Here is an 11,978-nt window from a genome sequence, read left to right on the forward strand (position 1 = left end):
GTTATAAGGAATAGATGTATTGCCTAGCCCTGTGCTTGTAGTGAAGGGCTCAATAAATTGTAGCTCTTTTTTTTTTTTTATAATAAAACCCTGATTGTTAGCTCAGATTGGATTAAAACAATTTAATTCAGTTCACCAATTCTAGGACTTACAGGTTTTTCCCACTTTAAATCTCAGAAATCAGGATGTGTCAGTGGCATGCCAGTGGTTTTTTTCCTTCTTAACAGTTCTATAAAATAATGGTACTTCTTGCATTTGCTGGTGTTTTCAAGGAAATGTGGTAATTAGGTTAGCTGTGTTTGAAGTGCTACAGGGAGACCTGTTTTAAGTGCTCTTGGATTGTGTCTGTAAAGCCTGAACATGACAGCTGATTCCATGAGGTCTCACGGTGACAATTCCCCACTGGTCTGTTTCCCAGCCTCAGACTTGAGCTTGTGAGCTACTATTTCTATGAAATTTATTTGGAAAGGGTGTGTTGAACCTTTTAAACTTAACTGAGATTACACAGAGCACAGATGATAACTCAATCACCTATATATAGCATTTTGTACTGCACAGCATACATGGAGTAAATATATGTTTTTTTAAAGAGTAGGTATGTGGGAAGGTGGGTGTAATCCCTCCTCTAATTCTGTTGGTTCTTTCCCTGCTGTGTAGACTGCTACTTTCTTTCCAGGGCTGTCTGAGGGCTGGATGGGCTATTGCATGGAAAATACCTGGCACATATTGGACACAGTAAACAACAGCGGATTGTATTCTCTGTCTCCTTGGTAACTATGCCTAGTCTTTTTCTCTCTTTCAGTCTAATAAAGTTCCTGTTGTTCAGCCCCCGCATCACATGCACCCGTTGACGCCCCTCATCACCTACAGCAACGACCACTTCTCCCCTGGCTCCCCTCCCACACATCTCTCCCCAGAGATTGATCCAAAGACAGGTGAGTCATCTGCCACCCAGGCTGGCCCCTGTGCAGAGAGCTCCAGTGGGGCAGGCTTGTCTTCTCAGGGAACATAATGACCCTGGAATCGGCAGCCCTGGGTTCAGGTCATGTCTTCAACTCCCAAGAGCCCATAACCCTGCCTACTGACATTAGCCCTTTCAGTGTTTTCATCCACACCTCCTGTGTCCCTTCCGCATCATCGAGGCATTGTGAGGATTAAAGGAAATCTATGAGGCAGTGTCAGGGCCTGGCTCCACAGTAAGGAGATGGCACTCTTCTGCCAAAGATTCTTTACTTTATTTAGACTCTCTTAATACTTTGGGGTGCAATGAGCTGGAAGTGGGGGTGGGTGGGAATCTTTTTCACTGACCTTGAACTCTAGCCCAGCTGGAGGCTGTGCCTTCCTAAACCAAGACCTTTGCCTTACACTGAACATTTTCAAATAGAGTTACCAATCTAGCCAGACTTCTAAGTATAGCTTTAAAGAGGTAAGGCCGAGCTGGATTTTTCTTTTCTTTTTTCTTTTCTTTTCTTCTCTTTTTTTTGAATTGCTCACCAGAACTGTCCATCTTAGGGAAACATAGCTTCATCAAATTCCCAGAGTTGCAGTGGCTCAAAGTATTTTTGGAACCCCTCTTTAAGGAAAGCAAAGTTACTGTAAGTTACAAATAATGAGGAGGACAAAAGTGGAATAGAAATCCAAAGTTTACTTCTCCATGAATGAGGCAGATTTTCTAAAGGGGTAGTTAGCTGATGACTCCGGAGAATGTCTTGGGTCTCTCAGTCCAAGATTTCTGGCCCCTTTCTTGGATGACTCCTATGTAAGCAGCTGGAAATTACTCCTGCTGATAGGTGGGATCCATGTAGCCAGAGAGAGCTGGCTGTGTTTGTCCTGCCTTCCTTGAATATGTCCTTGACTCACCAGCCAGCAGAGCTGGAGAGATGACAGAAGGCAAGGACAATGAAAGGCCTTCCATGCTCCAGCACACTTGGGGACATGGGGCAAGGGACTTCCCATTTGGTGTTATTTTAAGGTGCTTTGGTAGGGCCAGGGAACAGTCTGACACATGTCTCTTTGAAGCAGGAATCCCCCGGCCCCCTCACCCATCTGAGCTGTCTCCATATTACCCACTGTCTCCTGGAGCTGTCGGACAAATCCCTCATCCTCTCGGCTGGCTCGTCCCGCAGTAAGGAAACTAGCAGACTTTCTTACCCTCCTTCTTCCTCATGCTGTGCTCGGCCTCCTGTACCTCCAGCGTGCTCTGGGATCTGTGTGCAGCACCCCCACCTCCCACAGTGGAGCTCTTTCATCAAAGCCCACAGCTCAGACCTCCCTTCTCTCCCTTGGGCAGCTAGCTCCCCACTCTTACTTCCTACTTCCTGCCCTCTGTCTTTCATCCTTTCTTCCAGCCCCCTCTCCTTCCCTGTCCTGAACAGTCCCATTGTAACCAGTATGCTGACCAGATTTCCGTGCTCCCGGCCCTTATAGGCAAGGACAGCCCATGTACTCCCTTCCTCCTGGTGGCTTCCGGCACCCCTACCCTGCCCTCGCCATGAACGCCTCAATGTCCAGGTGAGTCCCGGGACTGGGGGCTGTGAGCATGAAGTTCCCTTGCAGAGAACGGTCCTCTACTCGTGTCCTTGTCATTTGTGACCATGAAAAGCTTTCTCTTGGCCCTAAACTGGGAGGCACGGGCTCACCTTTTCTCCCCACCCCTCTTTGCTGAGGCGCTCCTCGCACATACTGTATGGTCGGAATGGAGACCACAGACTCGGCTCGTTCTTTGCCCATCTCTCTAAGGGAAGAATTTCAAAGCCCTAGTACTCAGCATCCCCACACGTCCCCCCACCTGCTGGGCTTTGTGGCACTGAAGCCAGAGACTGGAGATGATTAGTGTTTCCTGAAGTGATGTCAGGAGAGGGAACAGCAAAGGGGGCTCCTGTCCCAGGGGCCGGATCTACCTGACAATGGTACCTGTGGTCACAAAGGAAGTGGAACCCACGGCATATGGTGTGGTTCCCCATTGCGGACACTGGCCTCTGACCCGCCACACCTTCTTTTGGATTTTCATCCTACCTGCGTCCAGTACGAAATACAGGAGTCCTGTGCGTTTGTGTGGGAAGGGGAGGTTTGTTGGGTGTTTCCCAAACCTGGTTCTGTCGAGGTCAGTGAATGGGCTTCCATTCCTCAAAGTCTGCCGTGGCAGAGCTATTTACCGAGCTCTGCCATAAAGGCAGGCAGCCACCGGGTCCTCTGCCGGGTGACAAGCATTCAGCCTGAACCCTCGTGTTGTCACTTGTTTCTCCCCTGATACACAGCCTGGTTTCCAGTCGGTTCTCTCCTCACATGGTGGCTCCGGCCCATCCTGGTCTGCCCACCTCAGGGATTCCCCACCCCGCCATCGTCTCCCCCATTGTCAAGCAGGAGCCAGCACCCCCCAGCCTGAGCCCCGCCGTGAGCGCGTGAGTATCAGGCAGCCTGGATGGGACGGTGGCCAGTCTCCGAGCGGCAGATGCCATTTATTTTTCTCCCTGGTGGCATTTAGCAGGCAGCCAGCAGCCTCCCTCAGCCATACCCTTTCTCCTAGGAATTGCTCCCTTTGACTGTCTGTGTCCCCACCCTCTCAGACATCTTTTCTCACAGTGAGAAGAGTTTTACAGACAGGATTTAGAGGCTGAAAGAGGACCTGAGAATGCTTTTGGCTTCCTTCCCCCTCTCCCTTATGCATGAAAACATGAGCCCTTAAGGGAGGATTTTCTCCAGGTCCATAGCTGACCGGTAGCGGAGTTGAGACTACCAGCAAGGCCTGTGCTGTGTCCACTGAGCCATGAAGACAGCAGGAAAGCCAAAGTCCACGCCTCATGGCGGGGAGACTCCCTCTTGCTTCTGCCCAAAGCGCCCTGCCCCCTTTCCTCTCTATCACCTGTGACAGGGGGCTCTCACCAGCTCCTCTGCTCCTTCAGGAGCCTTTCATAGACTATGGCCTGAGGTCATCCCAAGGCTGAGGGCTGCTTGTGGAAGACACTCGGGGGCTGTAAGCAGCCGTGGCAACTTGAATGGATGACAGCCAGTCATCCCTCCTCCCCGCGGGCACTCATGAGGGGCATGGATTGCGGGTCAGGTGACAGGGTGACCACTGACTCTTGCTAACCGACAGCTTTGTGACTCCCCAGGAAATCACCAGTCACGGTGAAAAAGGAAGAAGAAAAGAAACCCCACGTGAAGAAGCCTCTTAATGCCTTCATGTTATATATGAAGGAGATGAGGGCCAAGGTGGTGGCCGAGTGCACCCTGAAGGAGAGCGCGGCCATTAACCAAATCCTGGGAAGAAAGGTAGGATCCGCTGTTTCCCTCCAGGCTCTGAGGGTCAGCGACCCCCGCATTCCTGCTCCCCGTCATCTCTGACCCTCTCTCCGCAGTGGCACAACTTGTCCCGAGAAGAACAGGCCAAGTACTATGAACTGGCCCGGAAGGAGCGGCAACTTCACTCCCAGCTCTACCCGACCTGGTCAGCCCGGGACAACTATGTACGTGCCCCCTCCGGCCCCGACGGCAGCATCTGCGAGAGGAAGTGGGGAGGGGGACGTGGCTGCATTTATAGAGGACACTTAAGGCCAGGGAGAAGGCTCTATTGCTCTAGAAATAAGGAAGGCATTTTAATTCTCAGGAGGTCAACAAGGACATGGTGTTGACATCCTATGGACCGAGGTAAATCTGTACCCTCTCATTTGAGGTGGATTCAGCCTTCGAGTCCATAAGTCAAGGTGCAGTGCGAGCTATGTTCTGGCTCTGGTGGCAAGGGTGTCACCAGCCAAGGGTTCTGAACCTGGGGCTTGGAGAACAATGTATGAGCCTCAGCTGGCATTTTTTTCTAATGTTTATTTTTAAAAGAGAGAGTACAAGCAGGGGACGGGCAGAGAGAGAGGGAGACAGAGAATCCAAAGCAGGCTCTGCTCTGTCAGCCCAAAGCCCGACATGGGCCTCGAACCCATGAGCCATGAGATCATGACCTGAGCCAAAGTTGAACACTCAACCGACTGAGCCACCTCAGCTGGCATTTCTAATAACTCTTCGAAACAAGACAGATTTTGTATGTCTGTTCTTATTTGCTTTTTTTTTTTCTTTCTGGTGAGAGGCCTCAGAGCTGCCTTAGATTTTCAGTGGGGCCTGAGTCCCCTCAAAAAAGATCGAGAATCACACTGGAGCAGTGCCCAAGGGCACTGAAGGGTGAGGCCTTCCAAGGAGGCCAGGACACTGGGTTGGAGGGGGAAGAATCGAATGGGGAAGGGAAGGCACCTTCCAGGAAGGCTCCTCAGAGGCTTCTGTGGAGAGTGTGACCTGAGTGACTCCCTCCACCCCCAGCTTCTCACCCAGGGTCAAGGGCAGTATGGGCAGTATGTTCTGTCCCCCTAAAGAGCTGTCCCTGGTTACCCCTTTCTTTGGCCATAATTTTCAGGGTAAGAAAAAGAAGAGGAAGAGAGAAAAGCAGCTGTCACAGACACAGTCCCAGCAGCAAGTCCAAGAGGCAGAGGGTGAGTCCTAAGGAGGGCGCTGGCTCTTCTTCCCGCCGTCACACTCGTGCCTGCCTGTGGGTTGTTCCTGGCTCTCTGAAGGGTACAGCGACAGCGCTGTTTCATAATAGCTGCCATTTTCAGGGCCTCTGCCTCTTGGGAGCCTCTTGCATACCCAGGTGCGTGTTATTATTATCCCCTTTTTAGAGATGGCAGATTAAGAGGCTCAGAGAAGTTGGATCTTCCCAGTCATTCCGCTTGTTAAATGGCGGAGGCAGGATTTGATCCCAGCACTCTCCCACTTCAAAGCCTAGGCATTCAGTTCAGTTGAGTTGCATCTTATTTGAGGGTTCTCAAATAAATGTATAAGGTAAAAATTGGAGATATTTGAAATGACCTCTGGAATTCAGTCGGGAAGGGGGCGCAGCAGAGACCGACATGCCACCTATTTGTGAATCCAATAGAAGCAGGTTTCCTGCAAGGTTTGGTTGGTCGAACCCCGAAAGAGTTTGCTTGGTATGGGGACCGCTTTGTGCCAAAATGATGTGCTCTGTCTTTTCACACTGCGGTCACACCTGGCACGGAGATGCTCATGCGGTGACAGGCGTTTAGGTCATGCCCCTCACCTTGTGCCCCCACCTCATGCACACCTCTGGACAAGTGTAGAGCAGCTGGTACCAACATGCTGTTACTCTCTTCTTCCTCCCTTTCTCTTTCTTTCCTTTTGTCTATATAATTTGTACATTCGTTTACGTATGAGGACACATAAGTAAAGTGTGTACGTGCTGCCCAACCCACCGTATACCTCCCTGCTTAGCAGGTGCTGTGCCCTCTCTGATAGCACCCTAAGGCAGAGATTTTAAGGCACATTGAATGGAGATCTGTCTCCCGCAGTGGTAAGATTTAGGCAAGGAAGGTGACGGTGTGGTAGACCGAGCTGTTTTCCCTGCTATCAGATGCTGAATAGGTCTTTGTCACTTTGACGTTGCCCCTTCTCCGTGCTCTAGGTGTCCCTGAATGCAGCTTCCTGGTCTTGAAAGCCTCAGATGTAATTTCAGGCCCTCCCTCCCTTCCCACTGAGCATCCTTGTGTTCCGCCTCACCCACAGCCACTAGCTGCTCAGCCTTTTGTGTATCTTTTTTCCCCCGTAGGTGCTCTGGCCTCCAAGAGCAAGAAGCCATGTGTTCAGTACCTGCCCCCCGAGAAGTCGTGTGACAGCCCTGCCTCTTCCCACGGCAGCATGCTCGACTCCCCGGCCACCCCCTCCGCGGCCTTGGCGTCGCCTGCTGCCCCTGCTGCAACCCACTCGGAGCAAGCCCAGCCCCTCTCCCTCACCACCAAGCCGGAGAGCCGGGCCCAGCTGGCTCTACACTCGGCCGCCTTCCTGTCCGCTAAGGCGACAGCCACCTCCTCTGGCCAGATGGGCAGCCAGCCCCCACTCCTCTCCCGGCCCCTCCCCCTCGGGTCCCTGCCCACAGCTCTGCTGACTTCCCCCCCCTCCTTCCCCACCACGCTCCATGCCCACCAGGCCCTCCCGGTCCTCCAGGCCCAGCCTCTTTCCTTGGTTACCAAGTCTGCCCACTGAGCTGCCCCCTGACCTATGCAGGCTGTCAAGTGACTCGTCAAGTAGTAATGATTCAGAAGAAACAACGGAAAAAAAAAAAAAAAAAAAAAGGAAACTTTATTGGTCAATATTTGACCACTCTGGACTGTTCTGTAAAGTGACTGGTAACAACAGCACTTTACGTTTTGTAGATGTAACCAGTAGCTGATCTTCAGGCTTTTTTAAAAAACAAAACAAAACAAAACAAAAAAAAAATCTTTAAAAGAAAGAGAACTGAAAAGTAGCGTGTTATTCTTCCTGTATGTGCAGTGGTGGATGGGCCTGGGCAGAAGACCCCCTTCTCTCTACCTCTTTCACTTTCTGCCCTGCTCCCTGTTCTCATCGCTCCCACGTGCCCCCCTCCCTTCCTAGTCCGCATGTTGGCCATCGCTGGGCCTCTAGCCTGCTGCCTCTTCATCTAGATGGCGCTCCTGGACATTTTCTTTTCCCTCACCAAGTGTTTCTCCTTTGCTCAGCTCCGTGGGTTCTTGCCTTCATCTCCGTCCTCTGCCCAGGGTAAGGCTGTCATCACGTGAGAAGCCACCTTTGCCTGATTTGTCTCCACCAGCATCCCTTTTTCCTCAGTGGGCCCTAACCCAACAACCTCCAGCTTTTGGTGGGAAGAGAGGTCCTCCGAAATGGTTCTTCCCCCACATTTAAAGGGATTCAAGGTGCCTGCCACTTCCTTGGTGAAGAAGTCTCTGTGCCACCCCCTCATCAGTCCAGACCTCTTCTCCTGGTCCCAGAGTGGCAGACGAGACCTGGCCCCCAGGCCTGGCTCTTGTCCCCTGGGTCAGTGCTAGCACAATCTGCCAAAGGTCGAAACTCCCTCCTCCCTCCCCCCATCACCTCACATGCTTCTTCTGTGTGTATTTCTTTTTGTTTTTATGGGGTTTTTTGGAGCAATTTAAACTTCCAGTTGTTTATTTTCACAAAAGAAAATAAAATTGCAGTTGCAAGACCTTTTCTGAGTATTTTAGTCCTTCTGTTGAATCAAGCCCCCATCTTCATACCAAGCCGTGTGCTGGATTTTTGTGGGGCCCGGGGAGGGGAGAATATGAAAACATGCCTGACGGAAAAATGCAACCCAACGTTCAGCCTCAAATGTACAGAGACCAGTCAGCATCAATAACTGAGATCCAAAGAGAGGAATCTTTATTTTCATTTATCTTATAATTGCCAAGATATAAGGGGGGCCTTTGTCATTTTGCATGGTACCTAACACCACCATTAATTTCTTGTCTAACAGGTTTATTGAGCTCTAATTCACATAACATGCGATTTACCCATTTGAAGTATACAATTCAGTGGGTTTTGTATGTTCAAACTTGTGCATCCATCATCACAGTCAATTTTAGGACATTTTCACTGCCTCAAAAAGGAACCGAAAACCCTTTAGAAGACATCCCTAATTCCTCCCCTCACCCCCCACAGTCCCAGGCGACCACAAATCTATTTTCTGTCTCTGGATTTGTCTACTCTGGACACGTCTTTTTTTTTTTTTTTAAGCTTGTTTATTGAGAGAGAGGGAGAGCACAAGCCGGTGAGGCACAGAGAGAAGGAAAAACAGAATCCCAAGCAGGCTCCACGCCATCAACACAGAGCCCAATGTACAGCTCAGACTTGCAAACTGAGATCATGACCTGAGCCGAGATCAACAGTTCGATGCTTAACTGAGCCACCAAGGCACCCCTGCACATGTCATTTAAATGGGACCATAGGGGGGCTGGCTCAGTCAGAAGATCATGTGCCTCCTGATCTCAGGGACATGAGTTCAGGCCCCATGTTGGGTGTAGAGATCACTTAAATAAATAAAAGTTTTTAAAAAATAATAAATGGGATCATACAACACATGGTCCTTTTTCATTGACTTCTTTCAGCCTATGATTTTCAAGGGTCATCCATGTTGTAGCATGTCTCAGTACTTCATTCCCTTTTCTACTTGTGATGGTACAACATATGTAATATAAAATTTGCCATTTTAAGGGTGCCTGGGTGGCTCATGTCAGTTAAGCATCAACTCTTGATTTCAGCTCAGGTCATGATCTCACGGTTCATGGGTTTGAACCCCGCATCAGGTCCAGACTGACTGTGCCAGAGCCTGCTTGGGATTCTCCCTCTCTGCTCCTCCCCTGCTCACACACACACTCTCCCTCCCTCTCTCTTATAAAATAAACAAACATTTTAAAAATCTGTGGTTTTGTATTTAAAAAATTTTTTAATTAAAAAAAAATTTGCCATTTTAACTATTTGTAAATGTACTCAGTGGCACTCATTACATTCACAATGTTGTGTCACCACCAACACTATTTGCAAAACTTCATCACCCCAAACAGAATCTACATAACCATTAAGCAATAACCTCCCTCCATCCCACTCCCCCCCCCCCACCCCAGCCCCTGGTAAACTCTAATCTACTTTCCATCAAATTTCCTTGAATTTGCCTATTCCAAATAGTCTATGTAAGTGGAATCATCAAACATTCGTCCTTTTGTGCCTGGCTTATTCGACTTAAATCAATGTTCTCCAGGCCATCCACTTTGTAGCATGTATCCAAATATGTTTCCTTTTTTATTTATTTTTTTTTTTTGAGCTTTGCTAAAATACTTAAGTCTTCCTTTATCTTTTTGAGTACTTGCCAGGTTTTTTTTGTTTTGTTTTTTTTGTTTTGTTTTGTTTTACCCTACTCAGACATAGCTTTTTTTTTATTATAAATGTATATAATATAAAATTTACCATTTTAACTTAAAAAAAATTTAATGTTTATTTTTGAGAGAGAGAGACAGAGCATGAGCGGGGAAGGGGCAGAAAGAGAAGGAGACACAGAATACAAAGCAGGCTCTAGGTTCTGAGCTGTCAGCACACACAGAGCCCGACGCAGGGGTCAACCCAGGAACTGTGAGATCATGACCCGAGCCGAAATCAAGAGTCAGACACCTAACCAACTGAGCCACCCAGGCGCCCCTTTTTTAACTTTTTAAATGGACAATTTAATGGTGTTAAGTACATTCACAACATCATGCACCATAACCACTGTCAATTTCCAGAACTATTTCATCATCCAAAACACAAACTACTCATTAAACATTAACTCCCCCTGACCCCCAGACTTGAACCTCTAATCTACTTTCTATTTATGAATTTTCCTATTCTCAGTATCTCCTATAAATAGAATCCTACAATATTTAATATTTGTCCTTTTGTGTCTGGCTTATTTCACTTAGCACAATGCTTTCAAGATTCATCTACATTGTGGCACATATCAAAATTTGATTCCCTTTTACAGCTGAATAATCCATTATGTATACAAGCCATTGTTTATCCGCTCATCTATTGATGAGTACATGGAGTTTTTTTATACCTTTGGGCTATTGTGAACTGCTTTGAACATATGAGTATGTTTGAGTCCCTGTGTTCAGTTCTTTAGGGTGTATATCTAGGAGTGGAATGGCTGGGTCATACGGTTAACTCTGTGTCAACTTTTTGAGGAATTGCCAAACTGTTTTCCATAGCAGCTGCACCATTTTACATTCCAACCAGCAATATATGAGGGTCCAATTTCTCCACATCCTTACCAGCACAGTTTTTCTTTCTTTCTTTGTTTATTATAGCTATCCTGGTAGGTATGAAGTGGTATTTCAGTGTGATTTTGATATGTATGTAATACTAATAATGTTGAGCATCTCTTCACATGCTTATTAGACAGTTTTCCCAGACTATTCTATTTGTTGAAAAGACTTCTGTCTTAGCACACCCTTATTGGAAATCAGCTGACCATAAATGTAGAGGCTGATTTCTGGACTCTATTGAATTCTATCCAACTCATCTATATGTCTTTATGCCAGTACCACACTGTCCTAATTACTGTAGCTCTGTAGTAAGTTTTATTTTTTTAACAATGTTTATTTTTGAGGGGGGGAGGGGTAGATTACTTACTTAAATAAAAACTTTTTTTAAAAATCTTTAAAAAAAAAAAAAGGTTCATTTATCAATTCACTTCTTTTAGCCAGAACAGTCACATTTCTGAAATAATTTGGTAAAAGATTTCTCACTTCTCTGTGATTCTTATTCTCTCCTCAGTAATGTGTGTGAGAGAGATTTCTTACAACAGGAAACATTGAGAAGCATGTTAAAGAGTTTTTAAATAACAAAGTACTTGGTCCTGAAAACTATATTTATGCCACGTACTGTTCCTTGAAATTCTGAAGACTTTCAACTGACTAGAACTACATGGCATATAACCTAAAGATTGTACTCAACAGACTACTATAGTGTTATTTCCCCCTGGTGGTTGTAGTATTTTTTGGTAGGATTACATTTCAACCTTAGTTAACTGGAATATTTTCTGATGTACTTTTGTGTCTCACAAAGACTTATGTCCTGGACAACATCATTTACTCCTAATCTGGCTCTACTCCAGCCTCATCACCTGCCATTGTCTCTTATCTGGCAATCCTGTCCTCGTCTTTAAGACTTACACGAAATGTCATGTTCTCACCTGCCTCCAGACCTTTGCACACACTGTACACTCAGCCAGGAGAGCTCACCTTTTCCCCTCAACTTCACCTGGGAAATACACTCTTTGGCTCTCAGCCCAAAAGTCCCTTTCTCAACAGAGATCACAGTTTCGGCATTTTGCTTTCTTGGCATTTCTTAGAATGCATACTCACACACTCACACAATTTCCATAAATAATTGATTAATATTTGTATTCTCCACTAGATTACATGCTCCATTAAGTTAGCTCGCCTGGCAAATGTTTATAAAAGGATTTCAAGCGGTAATTAATGTATAAACAACAGCACTTTCAACAGTGGGATACAAAACTATTTACCCAATAATATCAACTTGGAGGAAAATGGATATGCATAGAAAAAAATACACGAATTAAGACAGAAAAGAAAATGAATGCTTTTGTATTTGTT

The 11,978-nt window shown here is 47.0% G+C and overlaps 1 protein-coding gene across 4 annotated transcripts in view; it reads left to right on the top strand.

Annotated features, from left to right (window-relative positions):
- The window catches only part of TCF7L1 (transcription factor 7 like 1), a 157,796-nt gene extending 149,780 nt beyond the window's left edge, over positions 1–8,016 (top strand). For 2 of the 4 annotated variants that reach the window (XM_027072047.2, XM_053200840.1), the window contains 8 exons: positions 803–935; positions 2,020–2,125; positions 2,428–2,511; positions 3,258–3,401; positions 4,113–4,272; positions 4,359–4,466; positions 5,396–5,471; positions 6,602–8,016. In XM_027072047.2, coding sequence (XP_026927848.2) covers positions 803–935; positions 2,020–2,125; positions 2,428–2,511; positions 3,258–3,401; positions 4,113–4,272; positions 4,359–4,466; positions 5,396–5,471; positions 6,602–7,035 — 1,245 coding nt within the window. In that variant the 3' untranslated portion in view covers positions 7,036–8,016. The remainder of the gene's footprint in view (positions 1–802; positions 936–2,019; positions 2,126–2,427; positions 2,512–3,257; positions 3,402–4,112; positions 4,273–4,358; positions 4,467–5,395; positions 5,472–6,601) is intronic. The other 2 variants (XM_053200839.1, XM_053200841.1) reach the window with 1 other exon arrangement.
- Positions 8,017–11,978: the final 3,962 nt, after the last annotated feature.

This window comes from Acinonyx jubatus, chromosome A3, assembly GCF_027475565.1.
Source record: "Acinonyx jubatus isolate Ajub_Pintada_27869175 chromosome A3, VMU_Ajub_asm_v1.0, whole genome shotgun sequence".
NCBI lineage: Eukaryota > Metazoa > Chordata > Mammalia > Carnivora > Felidae > Acinonyx > Acinonyx jubatus.